Source organism: Cygnus olor, chromosome 1 (assembly GCF_009769625.2).
Source record: "Cygnus olor isolate bCygOlo1 chromosome 1, bCygOlo1.pri.v2, whole genome shotgun sequence".
NCBI lineage: Eukaryota > Metazoa > Chordata > Aves > Anseriformes > Anatidae > Cygnus > Cygnus olor.
This window is the reverse complement of record NC_049169.1, coordinates 81,497,281-81,509,537: the sequence shown is the minus strand read 5'-3', so window position 1 is coordinate 81,509,537 and position 12,257 is coordinate 81,497,281. Positions and strand designations below refer to the sequence as shown.

The window sequence follows — 12,257 nt, the reverse complement described above, 5'->3', positions numbered from 1 at the left end:
ATGTAAATGTTTATATGGCAAACGTAGAAAAAGAAAAAAGAAAAAAAAGGTAAGTCATAGTAGATACAATTCAGTAGATCTGAATTTACAGTGAAGCAAAACAGAGAACACTACTTTTGATCTGGAGACTTAAGACTATAGACAGTAAATAACTTATAAGGTAAAAGATATTCCATAAACCAGTTAATTACAATATCTTAGTTTCATGGATGTGAGACATGTAGTTATGCACTAAAAAAAATGTTAAGGGAATTTCATTGAAAGTATAGCGTAAGCGAACAGAATGACCTTTTCTTTTTTCTTTCCTCTGTGGTTAGCCGATTGTATAGCAAATTACAACAATCAGCTGGACAACAAGCAAACAAACCTGATGTTGCCTGAGTCAACTGTATATGGTGACGTGGACCTAAGCAACAAAATCAATGAGATGAAAACCTTCAATAGTCCAAATCTAAAGGATGGAAGATTTGTCAGCCAACCTGGGCAGCCCACTCCATATGCCACCACTCAACTCATCCAGTCAAATATCAGCAATAATGTTAACAATGGCAGCGGGGATATGAATGAGAAACACTGGAAACCCTCTGTTCAGCAAAAGCAAGAGGTTGCACCCATACAGTACAACATTATGGAGCAAAACAAATTAAACAAAGGTGAAGAGCTTTTAGCTTGTTTCTCCTCTTTAGGCATCAGAGGAGTTTTGACCTTCTGGTGCTGGGAGTGTAAAGTTTTCAGGTTCAGCAATTATAGACTTCTGTGGTGCTTTTAGACTTCTTCCTTTTTAGGTTTAGCAATTCACTGCTAACAGTGTCAAATAGTTAATTAGCACCACAATAACCTTCAGATACTGAATTTATTATAACAAATAGCAAATTGTATCTTTAGAAAAATATATATAAAATATACTTCCTATTGATTTGAGATTAATTTATATTTAATACTAGTTAAGGGATTGCTTAAGACAGAGGCTAGATATTTTATTCATAAACCAGATGCATGGTAGTTACATTATACTCTACCTTAAATTTTAAATAGGTCAACCCACTCTTCACAGTCGTGGATGGAGACTAATTAAATCTACATGTTCATGTAAACGAATGAAATTTTGCATATCAAACTCTGTAAAATTGTGTTATGTTGTACACTGGGGACAGAAATGGAGCTATCCAATTCATTTTAGACTTGTTCCTAGCAAGCCTTCGATTCACATATTCAGAGGCAATGCTACTGCACACAATTTTGGAAACTAAATTCCTTTGTTACCCTGACTGAAGTCTGTGGATCCAGAAGCTATAAATAAATTGATTTCAGTGTTAACGTGAAACATCAGAATCTACTTTTGTGGCCTTGAGGGCATGTTTCTTTAATATAATGTGTGGGAGTTTGAAGAAATAGGTATGTGATTTCTTGCTAGTCCTGCAGGCTACCATGCAACCTCTTTTAATAACCTGATTTGCAAAACAGCATCCCTAGGAACTGGACCCATTCTAACTTTGAACTTTTTGCATGGATTGTTGTAACTCCAGTGGTCGTATAGTGATAAGTGATCCAGTAAAAAGATACATTTTATTACAGGAATGTTGATTTCGCTGCTGGACCTATCTACTTACAGAGGAGTTCAAAGGGCAATATAAAATGTGACACCTTCACTTGCCATAAACATGTCAAAAGAAAACTCAGTTTTTGTGGCTCCTTACTAGAGGGTGAAAGCTGTATTTTTTGTAATTAAGTTTTCTTTCATGAACTGTGTATTACGTATCTGTTTTGGAATTAAAACATGTTTTGTTTTTATGCCCTGGAAGATACTGCATCTTTCAAACTGTGTATATTACAGCTGCATATTTTCTAGCATATTATAGTATGGAAAGGCCCCCTTAAAGCATTGTCTGATGACAGTCATATATACATATTTCAGAGTGTTGATTTACTGTTTATCCTCTGTGTAAACATATGCGGTATGTAGGGTTTCAGCGTGGTCTGTGGAATTCAACTAGGCTGAGAAACTATTACAGAATACACTCTGGTGTGGAATTTATCATTTTGCGCTTTTTCCCATGCTTACATTATCACAGACATTTCTGCAGCAGATGGGGACTGGATTCTTAGTTTTGTTTATTTTTGTTTTGTTTTGCCGTTTTATGAGTCAATATTCTGATCTTGGTTTTCTCATTTCCTAAGTCAAAACCATCTTGCTGACAATTATACCTATAGCTTTTGTGATGGGAAATAACCATTTTGATGAGTTAAATGCTGTGCTTCATTGTCACTACTTTATGTCCAATGGTTCTGTTTATGACACAGTTTTATTTGGTATATGAAGAGTAACTCGTCTCCTTTCTGTTCTCTGGAAATTATAAAACTTTTTGGCATGAATGTACTGTTTTGTCAGATGAGCATTTTACTTCTGAAAAAGTTTTACAGATCTGGTTGCCAAATATAGATTTGAAAGTAACACATGCATCAAGTGCTTTGGAATTGGAGAAGGAAATTACTGTAACAGCCATTAGCAAAAAGGGCCCTGTGCCTTGCTAGGACTTGCATGACCCAATGTAAACAGAAATCTTGTTGGAGACAGTAGACATCGAATGAAGACCTCCTCTGCTGTAATCCGAAATCAAGGGAGCTGCATTGTTGCTCCAGCAGGTCATTCAGCCCTTGTAATTCAGGGCTGACTCCTCTGTGGGTTTGTCACCTTTGAAATACAAAAAGTAGCTACCACAGTCCACTGGCTGCCCTGCTTGCGTAAATTAAGCAGAGACCATAGAAAATCAATCAAGATGACAGTCTATTCATATGCAAAATGCCCACATAGAGCATATATATCTGCTGAGACTTAATCGTTGCGGAGGCATTGCAACAACCCTGTGCATAGGATTTTATTTTACTTCATTTTTGCTGTGGAGCCACTCCCGTGATTTTCCTTAAACTTGCAGAGACGAGATAAAAATAAAATGTGATTATAGGATGATTTTCCTTTTAAAAAAATCAATTTGTTTTTTCCTCACTGTTTTCAGGAGGTCTGCTTTGTGTTATAAAGCAGATACATAAAAGTAGATCTTTTTCTAAAGGGTGGCATTAACTATACTATTAAACTTACAGATTACAGGGTAAATGACAACATTGCTCCAACAATTCCATACAACCAGTCATATGACCAGAATACAGGTGGATCCTACAACAGCTCGGATAGAGGCAGTAGCACATCTGGTGAGTATCTAAAATGTTTACCAAACCTTATGTTTTTCTGGTGCTTTGACACTCTAGCCATATTTAGCACTAGTTACTGGACTTACAGAAGGGATGAAGGGGAGGGAACCACTGAAAATAATGTAGCACGAAGATGCAAAACTGTAAAAACTGACTCAATAGATGCCTGTATTTCTGTTACATCCTCATGATTACTTAGTGCCATCTAAATGTCAATTAATTATTATGGTCTCCAGATAGACAAGTCATGGAAACGTAAATTCCTTTTCAGCTGTCACCAAAGGGGGGGGAGAGGGGGGAACAAGGATTTTGTGTGTTAACTTCCTTATATTTTACTGACTCCTTTTCCATTTGTTATCTCTATGCACCCAACAGAACCTTATGCATGGAGAGGCTCAAGATACCAGAAGATTTGAGTTATACCCAATAGAACTGGTTTAATAATTTTTTTCATTTTTTAAACTAATCCCATGCATTTTATTGGGTAAACGAGCATTTACTTACACATTCTATTTTTACAGGTTTCAATTGCTGTATGTCAAAGCTACTCTTGTTCATCATTCAAATGTAGGCTAGATAATTCAAGTTAAGTTTTGTTTGTCATAGGCATCTCCTATGCAAAATATCTAAAAGACCTTTCTAACAATCTTGAAATGAGACTTAACTTTTTGTGCTAGAAATCACTGACCAGGGCACTGAAATTATACTCTGTGCTTTGGAACCATAGAATATGGTTTAATTGCTTCTTGTATTAGCATAAGCTTTTAACTTCCAGCTTTTGATTTTTGGTAGAAGTGTGAGAGATGTTCAGAGATAAATCAAACCATGGATAGGCTTGGTCTGGGGCTTTACTTTAAGTCCTATTCTTAGCCTATGTTTATCTACATTGACCTTCTAAAGACTAGGGCTTTCCTTTTCATTTTCTGTTCTGCTGTCCCCTTTGGTAGTCTAGCTGCCTTAATCCTAACCTGCATTCCATCTTAACCCATTATGACTGAGGTACAGCAGAGGTGTCAATGTGTAAAAGAGTCTGCTGTGCCTGTGGGTGACCTGAATTCTCACTGGCTGGGGTGAGATAAACACGGCTTCTCATTCTCCCAGCTGTTCAGGGTGTTCTTGTGGGAGCCAGCCTTTTGCCTGTTCCCAGGTCTACAACATGAGACTGTGGTGCTGAGCCTTTGCTCAGTGGCGTTAAGATCTGAAATTCAGCATGAAACATCTCAGGGGTATGAGATTTTGCCTGTGCAAATTAAAATTGAGAAGGTGGTATTCACCATGCTGACACCTATTATGGCTATTCATAACACTAACAATTTGTAGTCCTATCCCAAGGACTCCAGCAGGAATGAAGCACAGTGACCAGAGCAATAAATTAATTGTGCTGAACTTAGCGTATATCATGGTGCATAGGGAAGAGAATGCAGATGATGGTCGCCTTGGGGTAGTTAGGGTCTTGTGTGACATACTGAGATACCAGAAAAATGATTGTGCATAACTAAAACACGTTGATATCTGTCAGCTAATGTGGGACAATAATAAGCAGAACTACTATATATAAGAAAGGAAAATCCGACGCAGCAGAAATGAGAAAAACAAGCTTCCTAAATTTCACTGCAACGTATTTAATCATGTGTCTAGGCTTAACTATGATAGTATAAAACCCTGTCTCAGTTGAAGTGAGAAATACAAAATATTCTAAAATATGTTTAAAAATATGGGTACTTTATCTGCAGTTAGTGAAGTAACAGTAACAAAGGATAAAAACGTATACAAAGGAAAAATGGTAGAGTCAGTTCATGTCCAAAGTTAAAAATCAAGACCACCTGAATAATTGTCCTCATTCAAAGTTACTCAAATTTTTAAAGCTGCATTTTTCTATTATAAGCTATAATTTCTCCGTAATAGTAGCTGAAAACATTTGAGCTGTACTTCATCGATCTTTTCTTCTCCTTTTTTTTTTGGTTATTTTAGTTCTGCCAGCAATTATTTTCAACTGCACCTGCCATTTAGACTAAAACTAGTAATTTCATTGTGCCTAAAACGTTTCAGTGGACAAGTACAAATTACATATGTTCAGTGACAGTAGAACTTTAATAGATCGTATCTGTATCGTATTGTATACTAGGTTCCAGCAATTAAATAATATAAAGGCACTTTGGAAAATATGTCTACAGCTCATTTGTTTTAGATGATAATCTATAATGTAATTAATAGAAGTAAAGTAGGAAGCTCACTCTTAATGACACTGATTGTAAAATTCATTTAAGTTTTTATTACATTTTGACTATTTGCAATTCAAGTTTTGTGTTCTGTATACTTCTTACATTCTAGGTAAATTTTCTAGTAAAATTCAACTACTTATAAAAGGGGAGTAATTCTACAAAGAAGCTGCAATTATAAAGTGGTGTAAAAAGGAAGAATGCCAGTTTATTCCAACAAATCACAACTGTAAATTCCTAGAGAATTCAAGAGAATATGGAAGGCACTATGGTTATTTTGTTTTTCAAAGCATAATGGTGAGGAGATATTTAAAAGAATTACAAATATGTACTGTTTATAATTCACAGGGAGTCAAGGGCACAAGAAGGGTGCTCGGACTGCAAAGGCTCCCAAGCAAGCTGGCATGAACTGGGCAGATCTTCTTCCACCCCCTCCAGCACATCCACCTCCCCACAGCAATAGTGAAGATTACAGTCTTTCAGTGGATGAAAGGTAAGAAAGATAAAAACATTATCAATTTCTTACTTTAATTGCTTGTTAATTGAACAGTAATCTGCCCTACAAGCTGGCGTTGAGACTTCAGTACAGTTCTAGTGCTCATCAACTAGCAGTAGAGTAGCTATTTAAAGAGACTACTTAATGACAGTGATGTACATCTAGTTATTACATCCTTACTAAGCTGTTTTCAAGAGCACATATAACAATGATATTTTTTCTTTTCTTTTTTTTATTTATTTTCTGGGCTATTTATGTATGTATCAGATATGCTAATTACACAGTGAAAAAACAAGTCCTTACTTTCTTTAAAAAAAATAATTTTAGCTATGACCAAGAAATTCCTTGTCCAGTCCCACCTGCGAGGATGTATCTGCAGCAGGATGAGCTAGAGGAAGAGGAAGATGAGCGAGGTCCTACTCCACCTGTTCGAGGAGCTGCTTCCTCTCCAGCCGCTGTCTCCTATAGCCATCAGTCAACTGCCACTCTCACTCCCTCTCCCCAGGAAGAACTCCAGCCCATGTTACAGGACTGTCAGGAGGATCTGGGACACATACAACACCAGCCTGACCGGAGGTGTGTCAATGCAAATGTAGTGAGAGAGATGTGACAAAAGTCATCCTGTCCCCACTGAAAATTCCTCTTGAATTCAGTGAGGTCAAGGTTTTCCCCATGATATTTATTCTGTTAATATTTAACTTCCAATCCAGGACATTAGAGCTATTTGTAACCTTAGAAATACATAATTAAGTTGTTTTATTATTATACCATGGAAAGAAATGCAGTATATCACTTTATGGTACGTTCAGTGCTGACACAAGTTAAATTCACAGTCATCAGGATATTAAAGTGGTATCGTTAACACAGCTTACCATATAATTACAGTTCCATTGTTTCCAATAGATTTACTGCATTATTACCATAAAATAGCATGCATTATTTCACAGTAACTGTGCAATTAACTTGTCACCCATATGTACGAATATATATAAATATATAATTTATATAACCTATAGATTTTCCTCCTCTCATAAATTCTAATTCAGTAAATTACTCCTTGAAAAAATTTCTTAACATTTCCACCTACTCTAATTTAAAGGAATGACCAACATTAATAAAGATAGATATTTGTTACAGGGAAATTTTTTTCTTCTCAGAGTTGCTTTTAATACAAACTATTTTGCATATATACTCTCACAGCTTCTGTTCCACTGAATTATGAATAAGGCTTTTTATGTGTATGCTTACTTGCCTTGCTTTTTGGTAATAATTTTTTTTTTTTGCATCCAAAATTATATTCCCTTTTATTTTTTATTTTATCCAGTGGTTTGCACACATTGTTTATTATCATAACTACAACCAACTTACCTGTAATATTGCAGTCATATTTTCTGTTTTTAGAAAACTGAAGGCTTATTGTGATGAAATAAATTTGACCTTCCTGAGCAGAAGAACTTTTCTATAACTTTTGATTTACTAGCTTACGGGACATTTGCAGATGCATTTTCCAGAATGTTTTTTCGAAAAGTTGGTTCATTTTTGTTTGTCTTTTTTAAGTAAGTAGTAGTTATTAACCTTTCTTATAAAGGGTTTATAACTGCTTTTACTTTTACTGCTTACTTCTACTTGGTCTGCTTTGTCATGTTATGTTTTGTTTTGCTTTGCTTTAGTCTTTATGGTAGCACTTCTTGTACTGTGTGTCTCTATTTCTTCCTCCATCTTCCTGAGTCTTTGCAATCACTCTTTTTATTAGTGGGTAGTAATATTTTTCTGTAATTTTCACTGACCCTAATATGTAAGGGCACACAAGTGTTCATTTTAAGAACATCTGTTTTCAGGGTTATTTAGAAGTTAAACTAGCTGTCTACTAATGGGAAAGTAAAATGCTAAGTGAGTGACCTTCCAGAACTTCAGATACCATGTTCTGGAAACCAAGACATACTGACCTACAGAACGGAGTAGGCATTGAAGCATATGTATGCAAACATGCATAACCAGCTAGCAATTGCCTAGAAAGCCGAAAGTTCCCTCACCACAGTGACTGAAGTCTAGTCACAATAAATATCATCAAAAGTAGTGGAAAAAGGTCAAGTTTTATTGGGGAGGATGTTGCAGTTTAAGCTCCTAGGGCATGTAACTTATCATTGAGTGGATGGAAATAAATAAAATTTGTCTTTATTTTGTTTTTACCTACAATGGTTAAGTCTTTTTTTTTTTTTCTGAAAGTCTTAGAATTGTTAGTGAGTAAATTTGGCTTTCTTATCTTTCTTACTTTCCAACTGTTCTTTCTTTTCTCTTTGCTATATCCACCTCATCAGTTAAAAAAAAAAAAAAATGCACGTAATTCTATCTACTTAATTGGCAAGTCTTTCCATTTAATGGTGTTGATATGACCCATGGCATTGCTACATAGGAGTTGGATGTACTGTTCTCAACAGCTGTCGCCCATTCTGGAAGGAGGTTTCTGTTTTGAATATGGTGTGACAATGCTTTCCAGTTAAGAATGCACTGAGTGTTACCTCTATGTGTTGTACTGTATTTATTTATATATTTATTTATTGATAAATGGTGGTTTTGTAGTCAAAATAATGCTTAAAATACCATTTTCCATACTTTTTATTAGCTTTACTTTGTGCTCCTGCTGAATATTATCTCAATTTCTTATAAGAACCAGGCTTCTGGAATATGATTCTGATGGTGATGGTGATTGTGTACTGTAATATTTCCTCTGTCTGCTTGGCTTGCAAAATATATAGCAAACTGAAATTCATGCTTTGGAAAAATGGTCAAGTAGAAGAAAACCTGAAGACTTAGTGAGATAGCAGAAGATGTCAATGTCAGAGTTGGGATAGGACATGATGTCACTATTAAAGCAAGAACCACTGCATCAGATAAAGTGAACCAAGTATTGTTAATTCTATATGCTCATGAACAGCTGCTCTGTATTAATCTATTCTTAAAGGTTGGCACAAGCTATATTTTCAAGAATCCTGTCATATTTTGTAATCAGTTGCCTGTCTCATAATACCAAAACCTAGAGAACAGGAAGACTGGCTAATAGTTACAAGGACAGTTGTTACAAGAGCATTAAACTGAGGCAGTAAAACTTTATTGGGCAAGGTCTCTAGTCAAAGGCAGTTAGAGCTTTCCGTGTAGCAATGGCTTTCTGTCCTATTTTTACTTTGTGAAATGATTATTGGTATATATTGCTAACTGACCTTGTCTTCATTCCATTCAGTGCTTCATATAGCAAATGCAAACAGTGGCTAGATGATTCAGTCCAGGGAGGTTCCAGCTTGCTCATGCAACAAAGTATTAGGTTTTACCTTGCTAAATTTTCTTTTCAAAATTAGTAATTATTCCATTTATTAAAAGAAAAAAAGTCACCCTGCCAAAAAGAAAAGATTTAAAGTCGGCATTCTGTCAATGAGATAATAAGGGAGAATTTTGAGAAAGGAAATTACTTTGGAAATTCTGCAAAGCAGACTGAAATAGAATTTCCTGGTAAACAAGACCAACATTCCATCTATTGGTGCAGAAAGTATTTCTTCCTTCGAGACAAAGGGCAATTAAAGATCATGCCTGTGGCCCTGTAAAGATAAATTATTGACAGTAGTAATACCTGGGACTTCAGAGAGAAGTTTTAAATAAACTGAATGTTGATGTAATGATATCTAATACATTGCCTCTTTAAGTTGGATACATCATTACTGATGATTTCAGCTCAAAATAAATTAACCAATACATCTACATGTGATTTGGTATCTTAAAACCTAACATTGCAGTAGATAATTCTTTTTTTATATTACCACCTATACCAATTTAAAAATCTTCTTGAATCATTGGGATGGGTGGAAGGAATATGATGTTTATTGAGCAATCTGACTGGATAGAGGTATCTGTTGAGATTGATAGTTTCAAGCTTCTAGAGCTTCTACAGACAAATCTTTTCCTCAGACTCTCAAGGGTGCAATTTTTTTTTTTTTTCAAAAAGTCATGTAACCACCTCTTCCCTAGCTGTACATGAGGTACGTTAGGAAACAGGAGGAACTTTATGCAACATAAGCTGATTTCCATTAAAATCAGTGCTGCATATTTTCATCAATTCATTCTATTTTTCCTTTATGTCACATTCCACTTATGTTACTTTAATTCTTCTTACCCTTGTATTTTTATGCAGACGTCAGCCTGTGAGTCCTCCACCCCCTCCAAGGCCCATCTCTCCACCACATACCTACGGATATATCTCAGGGCCCTTGGTCTCTGATATGGATACTGATGCACCAGAAGAGGAAGAGGATGAGGCAGATATAGAGGTTGCCAAGATGCAGAACAGGAGACTCCTTTTGCGTGGCCTTGAGCAGACACCTGCCTCAAGTGTTGGGGATTTGGAGAGCTCTGTAACAGGGTCCATGATCAATGGCTGGGGTTCAGCTTCTGAGAAGATAACATCTCAAGTGGGTCCGGTCTAGCGTTAGCTCTTCAGATGGATCATTTTTTACTGATGCAGATTTTTGCACAGGCTGTTGCAGCAGCGTGCAGAATACGCTGGCCTGAAAGTAGCCAGACGTCAAATGCAGGATGCTGCAGGAGGTGAGTCTTTCCTGTATTTGATATGAGAAGGGAAAAAAATAGGGCCATTATCACATGTATTTATCCACAACCACTTCCTGAATTCCTTTTGTTCTTGCCACTTTTAGAAATTCGGGGGGGGGGGGGGGGGGGGGGGGTGTCAATTCCGCACTGGTGGACTGGTGGAAGAGGCAGAATAGGAATTCTGTTGAAACAGTTCAAATAAATTGCTGCTCTGTATTGTTCTACATAAGTAGTTCCTAATTTTTTTGGTTTCATTGATTGTTGCCAAACCTCAACACTGCTTGTGGATTTCCAGCCAGAATTGAATGAGCCTAGCACAGTCTTGCCTAGCTGTGCATGACTTACAAAGCTGTGGAGCAAAGTTTGGAAACCATTGTTTTATATAAAACTACTTAGTCGGAGATAGTGATAAGGATAAATATGAGAAATTTTGTTATGATATTTTTTTCTCCAAGCTCACTGCCTTCATGACTGTTTTTTTTTTTTTTTTAATTACTGCCACATTTTAGATTCAAATATTTCCTGTGACAATGAATTGTGGAAAAAAACATTACTGATAGTTTCAAAAATTTGACACTTTCATTTTAACTATGTGTTCCCTTACTCTTTTAGAAAAGTTTCCAGTCAGTTCTTTTCTAACAAGGATTGTTTTTGTTAAGGAAAAAAAAAATTACAAAATTCTGTCCTCTTCTCAGTGTAAGGCTCCCAGACTCGCTTCATGAGAGATTTAATCCCTCTGTATTGAAATGTCCATATAAATATTAAACCTTCAGAGTCTTATTTCCTTTGCATTTGAAAAAAAAATAAAGTATTTGTTTTCCATTTCATATTTCATTATTATCTTTTGGAGAATGCTATTCAAGCTCTTATTGCTGTATTATTGAGATGAACTGGTGTTGCGATGATTTCTTAATTGACAGCTGTTATTAGTTACAGTTTAGATAATAGATTATGAATATGTAGCAAGGCCATATGCACGTTTCTTTTCTTTTTTTTATCCCGAATCCACCATTGGAGATATGAATACAATATTTGAATCTTTATGCTTTACAACATACCTGATTACTGGTAATACTGCTGTATACTGGTAATCAGTAACTTGACTAGGCCTGATAGTATTTGTTCTACTTTGTCTAAGACCTCAAGAATACCCCAGTATATTAATGCTTGTTTCAAGACAAGATCTGTGAATAATTTTTGGCCAATCTATTAACTGCCAAACCTAGAGGAGGAGGACTGCTGTCACAACTGAGTCCGCCTGACTCACCACGGATTTGCAACATTCCTCTCTCATTTCTCATTCCTCTTTGTTGGCTGAGTTAACCAGTCCTTTGTTTCATTTCCACCACAGCTGTTCATCCTGAGGAGTGAGAGGGGAGGTAATTTAGTCATTTGGAATGAAATCCTGGCCAATTGAACGTAGGTGGCAAAACTCCACTCATTTACCCATGGCGGCCAGGATTTCATCCATTTTCTAATATACATTCATTAAATATATGTGTGTGTGTACATTCATATATTTAGAAAAGGTCTTTTAAACAGTCAAGTTCATGCTATACAGTGACTTTTATGCATTGATATTATCTGTACCTGACTGCACATCCTACAAATGTGACACTTCTTAACTGCAAATAAACTGTGATAAAATGATAGTCATATATCCCTGATGCATTCTTAGTAACTCTCACTCAAGCAGTGCTGGGGGCATTCGTAGCTAAGGCCTGCTAGAGACTCAATAA

At 36.1% G+C, this 12,257-nt stretch overlaps 1 protein-coding gene across 5 annotated transcripts in view; it reads left to right on the top strand.

Annotated features, from left to right (window-relative positions):
* Positions 1–12,257, top strand: part of ROBO1 (roundabout guidance receptor 1) — a 701,438-nt gene that overhangs the window by 676,433 nt on the left and 12,748 nt on the right. For 2 of the 5 annotated variants that reach the window (XM_040566441.1, XM_040566431.1), the window contains 5 exons: positions 318–653; positions 3,100–3,207; positions 5,775–5,919; positions 6,250–6,498; positions 10,103–10,515. In XM_040566441.1, the coding sequence (XP_040422375.1) occupies positions 318–653; positions 3,100–3,207; positions 5,775–5,919; positions 6,250–6,498; positions 10,103–10,394 (1,130 nt within the window). In that variant the 3' untranslated portion in view covers positions 10,395–10,515. The remainder of the gene's footprint in view (positions 1–317; positions 654–3,099; positions 3,208–5,774; positions 5,920–6,249; positions 6,499–10,102; positions 10,516–12,257) is intronic. The other 3 variants (XM_040566469.1, XM_040566460.1, XM_040566451.1) reach the window with 2 other exon arrangements.